Source organism: Magallana gigas, chromosome 2 (genome assembly GCF_963853765.1).
Source record: "Magallana gigas chromosome 2, xbMagGiga1.1, whole genome shotgun sequence".
Taxonomy (NCBI): Eukaryota; Metazoa; Mollusca; class Bivalvia; order Ostreida; family Ostreidae; genus Magallana; species Magallana gigas.
Genome location: NC_088854.1, coordinates 14,614,072 through 14,630,132, shown reverse-complemented (window position 1 = coordinate 14,630,132; position 16,061 = coordinate 14,614,072). Strand labels below are relative to the sequence as shown.

Here is a 16,061-nt window from a genome sequence, read left to right as displayed (position 1 = left end):
TACTAAAGTCTGCTAAATGAAAGCAATTTGATTGCCAAAACCAACCTTTGACAAAACCTTTACAGCGATATTTTATACATAATGCAATAGTTTTTATTTGGTTTATTTTGGTTTAATATGATAGGTTAAATACGAAAACATGGCAACTTATTATTTGATTATTGATTTAAAAAAATCCAATCTTTCGTTATTAAGATTCATGGTTGATAGATAGATAGATAGATAGATAGATAGATAGATAGTTTTAAGGACGTTTGAAATAATTACATACTCGAATCTTCCTTGTGTGCAAATACGTTGATATCTCAATTTAATAAAAAAAATGTACCATTATCTTTCATTTGTTTTATTTATGTGTTGGATTTTGGGAATTTGAATCCCAAAGTTGACATCGTCTGTTTCCTTTTCATTTCCAAACAGCGCTAACAAAAGATATTTGATGGAAGAAAATGTGCTCGTTTATCATAAACGTTTATTTCTATAACATTGACAACAATTAATAAAAACATGAACACGGACACAATCCTCAAATAAAATAAATACACGACTCATTAATCCCTTTTTTTTAGGTGGCCGATTTTTTCGTCTTAATAACAACAAGACAAGAGCAAAACTCCTAATTTTTTAACCATTTAACCATATGCAATAGACAACTCTAGTTTCAAGAAAATCTACAATTTGGTTCTTTGTAGGTGTCATCTTAAAATAAAGGTACATTTGCTAAAGGAATATATAAAGGAATTAATAATTTTGCCGCGCTTCGAGGCAGATTTTGAAATTGTAATATGTGATTAGAATTATAATTTTCTTTCTTATATATAAGAAATACTAAATTCTATGATCACGTTTTTTTTGGAGGTCATCTCAAAATATTAAAATGCACCAAATTTTGCTATATATTACAATATACATAGTACAATGGATTCATATTCAAAAAATAACCCTAAGGATAGCATTTTTCCAATGTGTGCACATTTATTAACTTTTTCCGTAATGTTATTTCTAAAAGGTACTTTTGAAAAGCTTTATTTTATCATAACGTTATAAAGCACACTGACATTGCTCACCAACATAGCAATGGAAAAATCGTTTTAAAAATATTCCTTATAGATATAAATATTTTATCTGTATTTTGTTCATAGCGTTCAATTTCACAAATGTTTTTTGTTTAAATCTTAAAAGCTACAAAAACACCGTGTTTTACTAGATTGAAAAAAAAAAACATGCGCAATGAAATTATGGTCGGCCACCTTAAAAAGTCAAATCCTTAATTAAAACACCTCTAAGAAATCAAAATAAAAACAGCGCTTACCAAAAACTCCACGGTAACTCAGTATGGAAAACAGATAAAATCAGCGAAATTATAGCATGTATTATATACATTTATATTTCATCGAGAATTTACGATGTGCTCAACTTATTTAAGGTACATTGTATTTTATGAACTATATCACATCACATCATTAAATACATGACGAAATAAAGCACTAATTTCGTATCTTTAAACCAAGACATTCAAACCGTTTTTGAAAATTCTGATAATGTTTTGGTGACTGGCTTAATTTTTTGTGATAAACTCATGAATGATAAGAAATAATATCGACTTCTTTGTTTGAACTCATTTGCGAGGGGCGCAAGTGCTAACGACCATGGCACATTATAAAAACGTTCACCAATGAATAGATTGGTATAAAAATTCAATAGAAAAAACCCACACCAGATACCAAACAAAATCTCATAACATGGCAACCCGTAAACGTAATACCATAACACATTTTACGCAACTTCCAAAACTATAGATGTATATGTACATGTATATAAAGCTTTCAATTTTGTAAAAATAGAATTGATAGCATTTACTTTAAAAAATAAACATGATAAGTAATAATTTTAAACTTATTAATAGTTCGTGAAAGATTAAAAAGGCACCTTATTTATTGATTTAGTAAGTTGAATTATTACCTTAGGAATAAGTATATATATCATGTTTTACGTCTGATGTAGGATGTTTTAATTTCACTGGAACATTTTTTTTAACTAGTAAATTAAAAAAATGTGTAAATAGGACACTTTTGAAAATCGACAAAAAGTTTTAAAAATGCAGAAAGAATAAGTATATTAAAAAAATATCACTGAATCTGTCCCGAATATCCTATGATATTCCACAGCAAGATTGTGGTAAAAAGCAATCTGAACCAAAAAACAATCACAGACTAAAAACTTAAAAAAACAATCATCTTAAAGATTCAAATATAAGAATATAAGAATTTAATAATGATAACAAGCAAATACATTACCTGGAGATTATTTACAAAATGTAGGAATTCCAAAGACAACAAATTTACAAGCATGGAATGACATCTCGTCATACAATAATTTTCTTTCTAATACATATTGTTAATGTGAAAAATTTCTTAGGACAAAAAAATAAAAAAGCCCAATTTATTTAACCATAGGATCCAGTAAATAAAATTGCTTTACGCAAATGATAACAAAATATTATATCTTTAAACTTGTTGAAAAGCTACTCATAAACAATATCAAAATTAATTAAAATATATCTAATTTGCAAACGTCTAACAAAATTTCAACACGAATTTTCAGATTTCATCAAAGTTTTCTATATAAACAGACCACACAGTACAGAAACGATAGCATATAACACACCAAAATGACATAATCATGATTCTTATTAAACAATATTGTATATAATCATTTACTGCAGTATGTTTTTTTTCCACAGGCTGTAACTTGATCCTTGTAATGTGAATATCGACATATCAATTTCATTGCTTTTTCTAAGTATAAGACCAAAGTAAGGATAAAAAATAAACAAATGTTTGAATTCTCCTCAAATCCTTTTAAGAAATGCTTTTGGATTTTCCTTTTGGGTTTCCTCACTCATTAGTGATGTCGTTTAGAGTCTCTTCTCTGTCTCGTTTCCACACTGTGTAAAATAAATCGAATCTGTCACATGGTTACAACATTGTTAATAGGATAAAGTCTTTAAGAAAATATTTGGACTTTGTTCGCCAATAAATATCAAGTTATATTATGCGCTTACTATTCATTCTGGCATTGTACTGCAGGAGTTGTTCCTCTTTCTTCTCAGATTTCCGACTTCTTGCCCGAGTTTTCTTTTCATCTGCTGTGAAAACATATAAAGAAATGTTTGAACTATAACCATATATTTATTGCATGATTGCAAGGGTGATATTCCCAAGGGAAAATAAAATCAAGTATTATTTTTCTTCGGGAATAGACGAGGGAAATGTGAAGAATTATTCCTCCAAGGTAAATCAATTCAACATTATTTTTCGGGAGAAAATTCTTCATATCTCCCGGACCACCAATGTCCACCATGCACTAAATTATTTATTTGGCCGAACGACAAATGATACTTTATTATAATCTAATCGTTTTTCAACTCGAGGAAAGCAGAAAACCACCGAAAAGTTTATTTTTCAATCATTCGAATAATTAGTTTTCTGCTATTAAAGGACAAAAATGTTGATAAAATCCAATAAAGTTTTAAAAGTAATCATTTGATTACATCGTATGCTCATTCTTGGGATTTTTCAAACGCACAGAATAAAAATTTTGATAATTAAAAATGAATGAAAATATGACGATGCCAGGAAATATAAAGTTCATTACCCTGACACGTGATTGTCTAGAACCAATCAGATAACGCGTTGGATAAAATTATTATAATTAGGTATAATAATAGGTGTATTTCTACTAGAAACGAACAAAGATACCTCTTAAAATTTGAGATACATGTAATATTCATTTTTTACTTTCCTGACTTCTTCACCCAATTGTTCACTTACACATCAATGCAGATGAATCCCTTGTTCGTGATGAAGTCTCAGGACACTGTCTTGTATAAGGATCGCCTGGTCCTGTGTCTAATTAGAGTAAAACATTAAAAATTAGAAAATACTAAAAACATACACACAAAAATCAAAATAAGAGGACAGCATGCCCGTTGTAAAAACTGAAATATGAATTACATGAAAGTTTGAGTTTTTGGCAGGTTACAAAATGTAAATTTACATGTATTTGTGTACCAGGTAATTTTCCTACGATAATCATAATCTTTTTTTTTTACATCTCCCCCCCCCCCCCATTTTTATGCTTTAAAATTTCCAATTGAATAAAGAGTTTCCATTACCTAGTTTCCATGCATGTGCTGGAATAAGCGGTGGTGGGATGAAGTATGAGACCTGTGCCTCCGTCGGCTGTTTTGTGACTGGATCTGCAATATATTATAAATAGTTACATGTACGTATCAATCAACGTGCATTTGTGGATTGGTATCTTTTTTTTCACTGAAAAAATGTCGTTTGAAGCCCAAGAGAGGTTACCGTATTATGCATATACAACTTATAATAACAGTTATAGCTCTTACAATTTTTATAATGTAAATTAACAATAAGTAACAACTTTGAATATACAAGTGCATTAGTTTTTGAGCCCATCAAAGCTGATATACTGGGAAATCATTTAATTTCTGTGGGCCTGTTTTCGTGGATTCTGGGTTTGCTTATTCATGGGGAAGTTATTTCTTAAAAGCGTCAGTTTTCATTTTCAGGAAGAAAGATTAATTCGTGGGACGGCTACCTACGAATACGACGAAAATTGAGCCATTGTTAATAAGTTGTTTCTTTATTTTGTGTAAGTTAGTAAAATGTATTTGTAATATTTAGAAAGTATATAATAGTCTCGTGCGGTTTAAATATTTATTTTAGGCTAAAATGAAAATATATTCGTTTTAAAGTTGCCTTCTCCGAAATAGTGCAGGCATTGGGAGCAAGCAATAACAAGATTTTTCTTAAAGTAATAAGCCGATGCATGTTCAATGTTTCAACACTTACATTCACAATTGATGAAAACGTTATATTCGATGTAATACGCTGCAGGCTTACATGAAATTATTTAATACATGTTCATTCATAAAATAATTTGAAATAATGAAATAACTTAATTTCAAGTGATATACACGTATATGTACTAGATTGAAATAAAAAACATATATTGCTTCTTAAATTTGCACGTTCTGTTTATAAAATTTTGATCAGCCGCGAAAATTATTAAAATTCATTTTTATTATAAGATAGCCTTATTGATACATGCTTCCAATGAACAAGTTTATTAAGTCGGGTAGGCTTTTTAAAAAGCTTTAATCTTGTAAGATTCTTTAACTTACGCTGAAGAAACCGATACCAAGTTCTCATGTCCGCCATTGTAATATCGGTTTGTGTAGCTTTGTCAAAGTCGGGATTCGAGTCAGGGGCACCCTTGTAATCATCTGCCAAATATATTTTAAAATATATAACAACCCGATTTCCATTACGGTCTATAACAGTGTCAACAAGAAAAACAATTCTGGCAATGATATCACTTCTTACAATGCAAAAATGGCATTCATTTATTTTCATTATAATGATTTCAATAGAATAGATTTTCTTTTTAACAAAACAAAGCGAAAAAAAATTCATCGAAACAATTAGCAACGAATCTACGATTAAATTCAAATAAAACTATATAAAAATTAACGCATATTTAATATTTTAAGGAGAAATATGATATTTGTTGGTAATAAATTTCTATTTTTTGCGACATGAAATGAGTATATTTTAAAATAGTACTTACTTGTTTGTATGTTTTCTTTGTGTGTTGATAAATCTAAGGGGCATCTATAAAGAAAACGCAAAAGCATAAGTTTTTCTGAATGACAATGTATTATCAAAAGGAATTAATCATGATGCACACTTTATTATTTATGTCTCCGTGATGCGCCTTTTTCGGGGGGTAGATATACTCACTGTGGGATTGCTTGAACATCCCCTATGAGATGATAGAACACTGAATGTTTGACAGAATCTTTCATTGACATCAGTCGTTGCTCTTTGTGTTCAATCTTCTGGAAGGTCTGATGTTTTATTCTGGCGAATATGATAAAAAAATTTAAACAAAGGATAATAATTTAAAAGGATGATTATATTCAAAACACTAAATTGTTAAATTTGAAATTAAAAAATGAATATGCGATAACATATCTAAGTGATGAAGACTAAAATTTGAACATTTATATGAAGGATTCGATGAAATACACACTGTATTTCATAGGAAAAATATTCAAGAACAATGTTTTCACTTAAAGTTAAAATTTACATGCACATATCAAAGAGCAATGTAAAGCGATTATAAACCTTTTCATTGGGAATCGGAACCCTTTGGAGTATGGGTTACTGTAAATTTTGAGTTTGGTCACTTCTCGGTTGTTGTAAGCTGTGACTGCTATGAAGGTCGTGGCACGAATTGGAAATTCCACTACAGAAATTTCATCATCCTGTTCGTGTTTGACAATCGAAATCCGCACCAAGTATTTCTGAAGGGTGTGCAAAGTAAACTGCAAATAAAATTTAGATAATTAATCTGGTGGCTGAAACACAAAGTATGTTATGCATAACCTATGTAAAAAACGTATTTTTAAAAAGATGAATTTTAAAATTTTCTATCTTAAAAACTCGAATAACTTACAATGCCAGCTTGCGTGCCAGGTTTGTTTGACAATTTCACTTTTTCAAAAGAAATTTTTCGAGTCATCCAGTCAGATCCTATTCTCGGAGAGTCCGGGTGTTTGAATGGATAATTCTTGAATTCTTCCTCTTTCCTTCCGATTGGAATCCATTTGTTGTTCATAAACTTAAAGCTTTTGCTGCTAGCGGGTATGATGTCAAAGATGACGTCATATAATCCAACGGGATCCACTCCGCGGAGGGAAAACTCAACATATGGAAACATTCTCCTAAAAGGTATATCAATAAAAATAATAAAACTGCTTATCGACATCAAATTGAAATTTAACTTCAGTTTAACTTTTTAGTTCCATCTTTACCTTCCTGTTCTGTTAATGATCATTTCCGTCCCCACTTCCAAAAACTTGTACCAAAGTTTTGCTTCCATCAGTGATAAGGTAATAGACCCATTTATCTGCGGAATGCAGTTGTTCTCATCGTCAGGGAAATCCGAAGACCACTGCATTTCAGAATATCCCGAAGAACTTGAGCTGGAGTTCGCATACATTTGGCAAACTTCCGTGTCAGATGACTGGACCTCCAGTTCAGGTGAAGATGACCCGTTGGATGGTGATATAGAAGATGTTGCACTCGATGAAACACTGTTTTGCATCTTTTCTCTTTTTGGATTGAACAACTTGGATTGTTTTCCATTTTCAACATTATTCGGCTGGAAAAACATCTTTGCGTCCATCGTCCGCCTTTTTTATTCAATAAGAATTTAAACGCATAATTATGTATGTGTTGATCCTTATATTTAAAACATTTTTACACTTTTACACAAGGTATAAAAATTCTAAATAGAATAACTTAATACATTGATTTATTTCGTGAATTTTTAAAACCGTTACTGTAGTTCAAATCCCCTTTTTGTGTGGCTGAAGATGTTCATAACATGTTCGACCAATTAGCTCTCCTCTAAACCTATCATTGTTAAGACCTTTTTTAATATACAAATTGACTGGTTTCCATGACAAACGGTCTATCGCTGTAAACTATGAAGAATTTACACGTTTTCAAAACTGCGCTTTAAATAACAAAGCTGTGTATGTGAAGTGATAATTTAACAGTGGGTAACATTCGTGACGTAGCAGTTGTAGTTAAAATCGATTTTTATAGCTTCAGCTGTTCCCAATGACAACAGGTAGTTGTGTAATGATATATAACTTATCACTTTCACCATTTAGCTCAAGATTGACTACATTAAATCTAAATGCTTTATGCTTGAACCGTATTTTTCACTTGACGTACATAAACAACCCCAGTAACGTCTTCTGTGGGATGTTTAACTTTTATGTTGATCGTTAATTAATGACAAAAGATAAACAAGAACAAAAAAAAAAGCTTTTGATTTTGGTATGGAAAAAACCTCTCAACTTTGTTATCGATTTATCCTCTTCTCCGAGAATATCTTATTTTAGTTTCAGTCAGATGACAAAGCTCCTTTAGTAGTTTCACTTTTCTTGCAAAATGTTTGAAATTAACGAAAACGCCACTCATTATATTTAAAACCGATGGTAGAGATTATACACAATCCCCTAGATTGATAAGAGACATCAAACTATTCTATTTAAATAAAATATTCACAAAGAAAAAAAATTAACTTCATTTCGATATGTATCTTACCAAGGATCAATTATTTTATTTCGCTTTTTTTTCAATCTAACTAAACTGAAAAAATACATTGAATCTGAATGATATCAATTAAAAAGCTTTATTCATAATAGAAGAATAACACTTACGATTTAGAAATTTTCTTTGGTGATTGAAGCGCTGTCAATATATTCTCAACGAAGTCGTTATAAACTTTGAGAATTTATAAACGTGCGCAGGCTTAAACATTCAAGATTCAGATCTTGTGATTTCCAATTAACACATCTCACGTGTACATTTCTAGAAAAAGACACATTGTGATATTTGTTGATGCCGCTTTCAAAGCTTTCTCAACTAGAATGACTCATCGAACAATCTGGAAGACTTATGAAAATAACACGTTACTGATAATACTTGAGCTATTGAATTATTACATGTTGTTATTCATATTCCCGATTGTTAACGATTAGTATTAATTTTCAGAATTAATCTAACATAATTGTTCAACCTAAATCTAAAGATTTTTTTTTTACCAGATATCATGATGAATGAATAATATTAGAATGAAACATGTTTTATACATCGTGTATTTTTATGAAAAATGGATGGTCACCTTGACAACAGAAAAAAGGAAAGCGACCAAATACAGTTTCTCGGGTCTTAAGAACCAATGAAAATCTGAGCTCTGTTGGAAAAGTACGAAAAGGTGTCATAACATCATTAGGCAAATGTTATTTAATACAGAAAAAAACCGTTGCTGTATTAATTACACGTCGCGCGGATAAAGTTAAAATAAGCGCAGTCATGAGAGCATGATTCTAAGCATGCGCAAATCTAATCTAGCTTAAGGTGGGTCGCGGGTTTACCCTATTAAAAATCTCACGAGAAAACATACCCTGAAAATTTGTCAGATCGTTCTGTAGTATTTACATTTCATTATATAAAATATTCATCAAATTTGCCTGCGCTATTTTAATGCAATACCGCCTTGAACTTGGTATTGTTGATGGTATAATGCATAGGAAAATGAGCATTTTTCATTAAGCATTTGAAAAATTGCAAGTAACTTTTAAACAATTTAGACAAATATATTAACTGTTTCTGTGCGTAAAGAAAAAGTGATTTAAAATAAATTCATCAGTGTAAAAAAAATTGTATGTGTTCTCGCTAGATTTTTTGCTATTTTATCTTTATTTTTTATCATTTTACCGAAAATTGCCGCATTTTCCGTATTTGACGTCGTGAGTACGACGTCATTTATGTTTAGTCCGTTCCGCTTATTTAGTGATTACAATCACTTAAAAATCAATCTTAGACTTTTAAAGCTAAACCTAGTAGCTTACATTTCTGAAAAAGAAATTTTGGAAAGTATGAAAATAATACAGAGATTAAAAAGCACATTTTTACTATGAATTCGAAGTTATAAGGCCTCCCGTGTACCCCAGTTAGCATTGGTCTGTAAAAAACAATAATTCTTTATTTTGCTTTTGTATTATAAAAACATTCTTTATTAAAAAAAAATTATAAGGATTTGTTTAGTTGCTATTAAAGGCATTAAATTAAAAAGCCCACTTTTGCCCTCTTATTCTAAATCAGAGAATGCGAAGCATAATATTTTTTATATCTAAGATTTAGAGGAAAAGGTGGTACACATTTTTAAGTGGGTTCCCCATTTCCATTTTCTTTTGTCGAAATGTTATGTTAATGTAAATATATGCAAATTAAATCTAGAAAATGATTCCAGAGTGTCTTTTTGATGCTAGAACCATTATGACGTCATAATTAATTTGATGAAATTTTTCCCCGTACTTTTCGGCTATAAGCAAAATTATGTAGAAAATGAAACAGTTTCTTGAAAATCTAAATCAAATCATAAAAGAGTAATCCCGATACCTATATTTAACTTGACATCATGTTAAAGAAAAGGTCAAAAGCTTGTTTAATGTCGTTTTTGAAGAGACTTTGGGCATTCTAGATGTATACATGTACGTATACCATTAGTAAAAATTGGTCGAAACTCTGAGATTTGTTACTTATTTCCTTCACATTTCGTAGAACATATTATTTCAAAACATGATTTTTCATTGTGTTTAACAAAAAATTAAACCCGGTACTCCCTGTCAAACAAAGATATTGTTGTGAAGCATAACTGAAAGAATTTTTATCTTGAATTTTATAGACCTGTAGGCACCTTTCATTCACTAGATCTTGACCTTAAGGAGGATCGGGCCGTTGCAGTGTAAGATTATTTGTCAATAATTTTTTTGGTTGCGTTTTAACGCATCAACATTAACATGCCCGCTATCAGATATATTATTTCCGTTGCCACTTTCTTATCCTACAAGCAAAATATTTTCATATGCTCTTTTCAAGTGATTTTTTAACGCCATTTTCAATTTTCTAAAATGATTAATTTGATGGAATATGTTTGCAAAGTTTCTTAAAAAATGTAAAGGACAGAAATAAATCCAAAAACTAATATTAACATTACACATCGTAGAATAATCGCAATTTGCTGAAAATATTGATAAATTCAACACTTCAAATTTTGGAGTTTATGATCCTGAAAGGTCACTTGTATATAACAAAAGAAATGACCTATTGAGGAGACCAATTTCCCGGAAAAAACACTTTTAAGAATCAATGTTCATTTACAATTTTTACTGTACCTTATTTCTTAATTTTTAAGATTTTCATTTAGAAATTATATTGCATGTTTAGCTCTTATATTAACCTTTGAAGTTGGCTTAACATCATTTTTGCAGTAAAACAGTCTATTTCTGTAAGAAGTTTGACCTTGAAGTCCATCAGGACAGACCTACCCCTTAAAAAAAACTAAGATATTTTGATAGGTTTTTATCAAAGGGATGAATTAAGATGATTTTTAGGGGCACCCCTGCCTTGAGGTCAAAATTTGTTAAAAAATAATTAAAACTTATATACCTGTTACACCTGTACGTTTTGAATAGCCCAGCCTTTACTGCAGTCACTAAGCGCATAATGAAAGTTTTTTTTTTTGTATCCTGGTTCGATTCCATGATTATTTTTTTAAATTATCGGTTTGTATAATCACCGTTTTTTTTTTCTTTTGTTCAATATTGTGCAACTTCTGTTTTACTCCGATTTCCTTTTTTAATGCACGATTGCTCTTCAACTTGAAGACATTTATGAAATATAAAGTACTGAGCTGAGAGCATTCAACAGCAACTATACCTTAGTGTAAGCTCACTTTTTTGAAGACAAGAATTATTCACTATTTGTTAATCGAGACAAGTGCCACGTTAAAAAATCCAGGCCGAGTCTACTGTGGTCAAAAAATCTTATATGGCAGCGACGGATACTTTGTGTATTTTTAAGTAGGGGTTATTTTTACATGAGAAAAAAATATATAACATTGGGAGCCTGTGAACAGAGCAGAGGCGTCGCCAATTGACAACCAAAAGCGGTGCTAAATTTTTAATGAATAACTGATCATATTCTATAGTCTGACCTTTTTTAAAGCGATATGGCTACATTTCAGTATCGAAACACTTCTTTAATTAATTTTTTTTAATAATTTGCATTTCTTACACCAATGAAATTTCTCGAAATTAAATGTATTATTTTCAAAGAAATGAGTTGTAAAAGGACACTAATTGGGTCAACAACTCCTTTACCTGCATGTTTACATTAATGTGAAATGAAAATTTTTTTCAAAAAATCTTGTATAAACATAAGAATTTGTTATGTGTTATTTTTGTTGATACGGATCTGTTTAATAAATTTTGAAAAATAATGTTCTAAATTGAATGAGATATGTATATTCCCGATTGCAATAACATTTTGGACATGGCATATGTGAAAATTTAATCATCGTAACTATGATCCTATACGGGACTGAAGTAAAATAACACCTTCCTTATCTTCTAAACAATATGGTGTTAATGGTTTCGATGGAATAAAAGAAAATTGATGCATAAAACAATCTTTGAAATCGCGTCACGCGAGAATTTCGATAGTTGCTAATATGTCCCTGGTTTTAAATAAACGCATATAAACTGCATGAATCGTATTTCAGAAAGTAAACTGTAAATAAAATTTAAAGATAATAAAAAAGCGTCCATAACTCATACTGGACGGACAACGACTGTGAAACTTTTTTTCTTCAAAAAACTATACATTATGAGAACTAGAAGAGTTTACTGGGTATGGTCTAATATCATGAAATGGAACGAAATCAATATATTAATATGCTTTTTGTAAACACAAAAATCAATACCGGCCCTATAGGTCAATTCTTTTGTTATATACAGGTAATCTTTTGAAAAGAAATGTTATAGTACATGGCAAACATTCAATGAAATTTTGAGACCCCCTCCTGTAAAATTCAAATGTATATAAATTACATTATAAAAATAACAAAAATATGCCTCGGACTCCACCCCCCCCCCCCCCACCCCCGGGCAAACTTAATAAACCGTCGGACCACCCCCACCCGGAAAAATTTTGTTATTATTTTACAGTAATGAATCAATTTTGTTATACACGATGTATTAACCATTTGCAATGAGCTCTTTTACATACACCATTATTTCCACTGACAACCACTTGTATACAATTATTTTATCATTTCCACACATGGTTAGAAAGATTTTTTTTTTAAAAAAAAGAAGTAAATATTGAGATCATATCTTCAGCCTTCCCCAAAATGAAAACCAACAAACAAGTGCTCTGACTATCTTCAATATTTTTTATTTCTATCATTGCCACAAGTTATATGTACAAATACATAAATGCCTTATGGATAGAATAATGGAACACAGTTTTTAAACATTACCATTTATTTATTTATACCACATTTTTTTTACTTTAAAAACAAACAAAAGAGAAAAAGTGTACAGTTTGAATGTTGAATAATAAAAAAATAATGATATAATTATACTTGCTAAAATCACACATATTTTTACATAACAAATGTATTTATATACAAAGTATAGTTATAATTATAATGGCGTTAACTGTTGCACTGTTAAAATTCAATGTTTATAGTTTAAAATATAAATACATGTAACATACACATTAAGATCACATTACTAAAATTCAATGAATCAGAACTCCGCTTTTATTCTTTAACCTAAATATCTTAAAATGTAATTTGGAAAGTTATCGATTCGATGGATAGTCGACCTACATATTTCAAATGGTAATCTTTTTAAGGTGTTCAAGAAAGTATAAGTGATATCGAAATCTTTATATGCTAACCTATTCAAAATACAGCCTCATTTTTTTTCGAAGGGATTATACGTAAAATTAAGAGAACTTACACCATTCCCACAACTTTTTTGGATTTTTGTAATTCAAATGACTACCGTATATATATATATAAATTAAAGGCATCCACATAGCTTCCTTTCAAAACAACTAAACTGAAAAGTATATAGTTGTTTTAAAAAGATTTTTCACATTTTTAAATTTAAATTTGAAATTTAAAAAAGCTCATCTCCACCAATTATGACAAAAAAAATTATGATTTTATGTGTTACACGTGTTGATAATGCTTCCACATAACTCTCACTTATTAAACTTTCCGCATTTTCTCTAAAATAATTCCCCCTTTAATTTCTTGGTAAAATTAGACCGTTTTTCTCCAGATACTTTGATCCCAGTGCAACAGCATGAATATATTTAAACAGCCTCATGATATCTGCTACTTTCTGAAAAAATAATTATTAATTTTAATGATGATATTTGAATCCCCGCTAATGGTCATCTCTTCTCCCCAAGAAGTCATAATTTGAATAGACTAAATCTGATAAACACATGTATATAGAAACTTCCATGAATGGTGTTTTTGGTTTTTTTTGCAAAATCAATGCTACTAGTATTTTGAACTTAAGAATTTTTAAGCTCCCCTTTTATCGTCTCTACACCCACAGGAGTAAACCCACAATTGGACAAACGAGTAAACTCAAATTGATCTGGGACAATTCTGATCAACAATAGCCTAGTGGAACTGGAGAAGAAGTTAAACAAATGTTAAACAAAATAAATACAGATGGACGCTATACAAAAAATGATAGAAAAGCTGGGGATTTTAGGTTTTCATTTACAAGCAGATTAAATTAATATTTAAAATCTTTTTTAATCAAAATGATTAAATTAGATAAGTCGGCAGACGTGTTTCTAATTTAAGACCAAAAATATACACCTACTTGTTACATTAATTTGAAGTTTTCTTACAAATGTATATGGCAAATTTTCATTCTTGTGAAGCTTTGTAAAAGAATGTTCATGGAATTTAATCATCTGAAGACTCATTGAAAACAATACTGACCCTAACTTATAAAATAGCTATTTCAGTCGGATATATTTCACATAAATCTACATCAAATACACCTGCCTCCCCTAATCGAAACTTTATTGTTACAGTCTCCTTTTCCGAAGCTTAATTGTAAAACATTTCAAGCGGAGTTCTTACATCAACATGTACAATTGCATTTCACATAATAATTGTAGATAATATCAAAAGGCTGGATGGTTATGGACAATTTTAGACTGTTATAATTTCCTTTAGAAGAAGAGCTCTGTATGGAACTATGGGAAAATGTTCAAATTTTGAGCTATAATATAAGGGTTGTTTCCCTCTAAATGATAGTTTATATCTAAACAAATCATATTTGAAATATAAGGAATTTTGTTGACCATCCAGCCTCCTGAAACGACTTCACCAAAATTTTAAAAAAAAGTTTCGTTTAGATATCATTTAAGATTGTTTAAGATATTTACACTTTTTTTCGAAATTATATTTGGCACTGACAATTTTAAATGTTTGTCTTATTCTAGTTAAATTCATTAACTATTATATATCGACGACTGCTAAAACTTAGTTTATTCTTATCTTTCGACGATAACATCAATTTGTGACAGTTCAATTTCCCAGTGCACCATTACTCGATATTAAAATCCTCCGAAAATATACCACCCATCTTTCTCATTTCATATTTTACCTTTGGTTAATTAAAAAATAGTAGATATATAGGTCTATAAATTATAATCAGAAGCCAGACCCTTACATGTACCGTTTCGATTAAAGTGTAAATATCTCATATTTATATGAACCTTAAAAATTATTTTTTAAAAATCAATAACAAAAAAAAAATAAAATTCTATAATGGTTCAACCCTCCTTACTAATTGTTACTAATATTTAGTTTCATTTTTATAGTTTAAGATTAGCTTGTTAGCACCATATTAATAATGGATCATATTATGAGCGAATTTTGTAATATAAAATAATATGATATAATATGATTTAATATAATATGTTACATTATAATAATTAAAATCACTGATATCATAATTTATTAATTTTAAGATATTGAACCAAAATAGCATTTTAGAACACACTCTGTTTCATTTCTTATTTCATTTTCAGTTTGAAACAAAAATATCACCAAAGTCTAAATCTTAAAAAGTTTAAATAACCAAGTTCACTCGCAATTTTATTTCACAGAAACTGTGCGTCTTTTTCAATCCGGCATTCCAAAATTGTCATCCAGTGTACTGCAAAAAATTGTTTTATAATGTATCAGTATGTCACAAAACTGTTTTCAGAGCAGAAGCCCCTATTCTTACTGATATGATTCATGCTACAAAATAATGACTTGTTTTTTTATATCTTCATTTGAAGAAAAAATATGATTCGATATAAATATTATGATATTATATTGTAAACATTGTCATATCATTTTTTTAACCTTTAAGGTTAACACAATGTTACTGTGATTCAGCTAAAATAAACAAACATAATTATCATATTACTTAAACTCAGCTATTGGTTGATTTTCTTCATTGTTGCAGTTGACTTCATTTAAATTCAGCTTAATTTACCCCCAGGAATAAT

The 16,061-nt window shown here is 29.8% G+C and overlaps 1 protein-coding gene across 1 annotated transcript; it reads right to left on the bottom strand.

Moving 5' to 3' along the window:
- Positions 1-1,976: 1,976 nt before the first annotated feature.
- Positions 1,977-8,481, bottom strand: LOC105327920 (T-box transcription factor TBX20). Its single transcript, XM_011428597.4, has 11 exons — positions 8,330-8,481; positions 6,908-7,288; positions 6,550-6,817; positions 6,219-6,418; positions 5,832-5,951; positions 5,659-5,702; positions 5,213-5,314; positions 4,178-4,261; positions 3,834-3,911; positions 3,065-3,148; positions 1,977-2,947 (listed from the first exon to the last, which is right to left on the bottom strand). Exons 2-11 carry the CDS (start codon positions 7,279-7,281, stop codon positions 2,898-2,900), a joined length of 1,404 nt encoding a protein of 467 aa, XP_011426899.3. The 5' UTR covers positions 7,282-7,288; positions 8,330-8,481; the 3' UTR covers positions 1,977-2,897.
- Positions 8,482-16,061: the final 7,580 nt, after the last annotated feature.

Bases quoted from the DNA above. Each gene is read 5' to 3' on its own strand.
- LOC105327920 (XM_011428597.4), bottom strand. From the start codon at position 7,281: ATGGACGCAAAGATGTTTTTCCAGCCGAATAATGTTGAAAATGGAAAA. The intron at 5,315-5,658 runs GTAAGTACTATT...TATATTTGGCAG, and splicing joins CAAAGAAAACATACAAACAA to ATGATTACAAGGGTGCCCCT. The intron at 3,912-4,177 runs GTAATGGAAACT...TACTCTAATTAG, and splicing joins AGCACATGCATGGAAACTAG to ACACAGGACCAGGCGATCCT.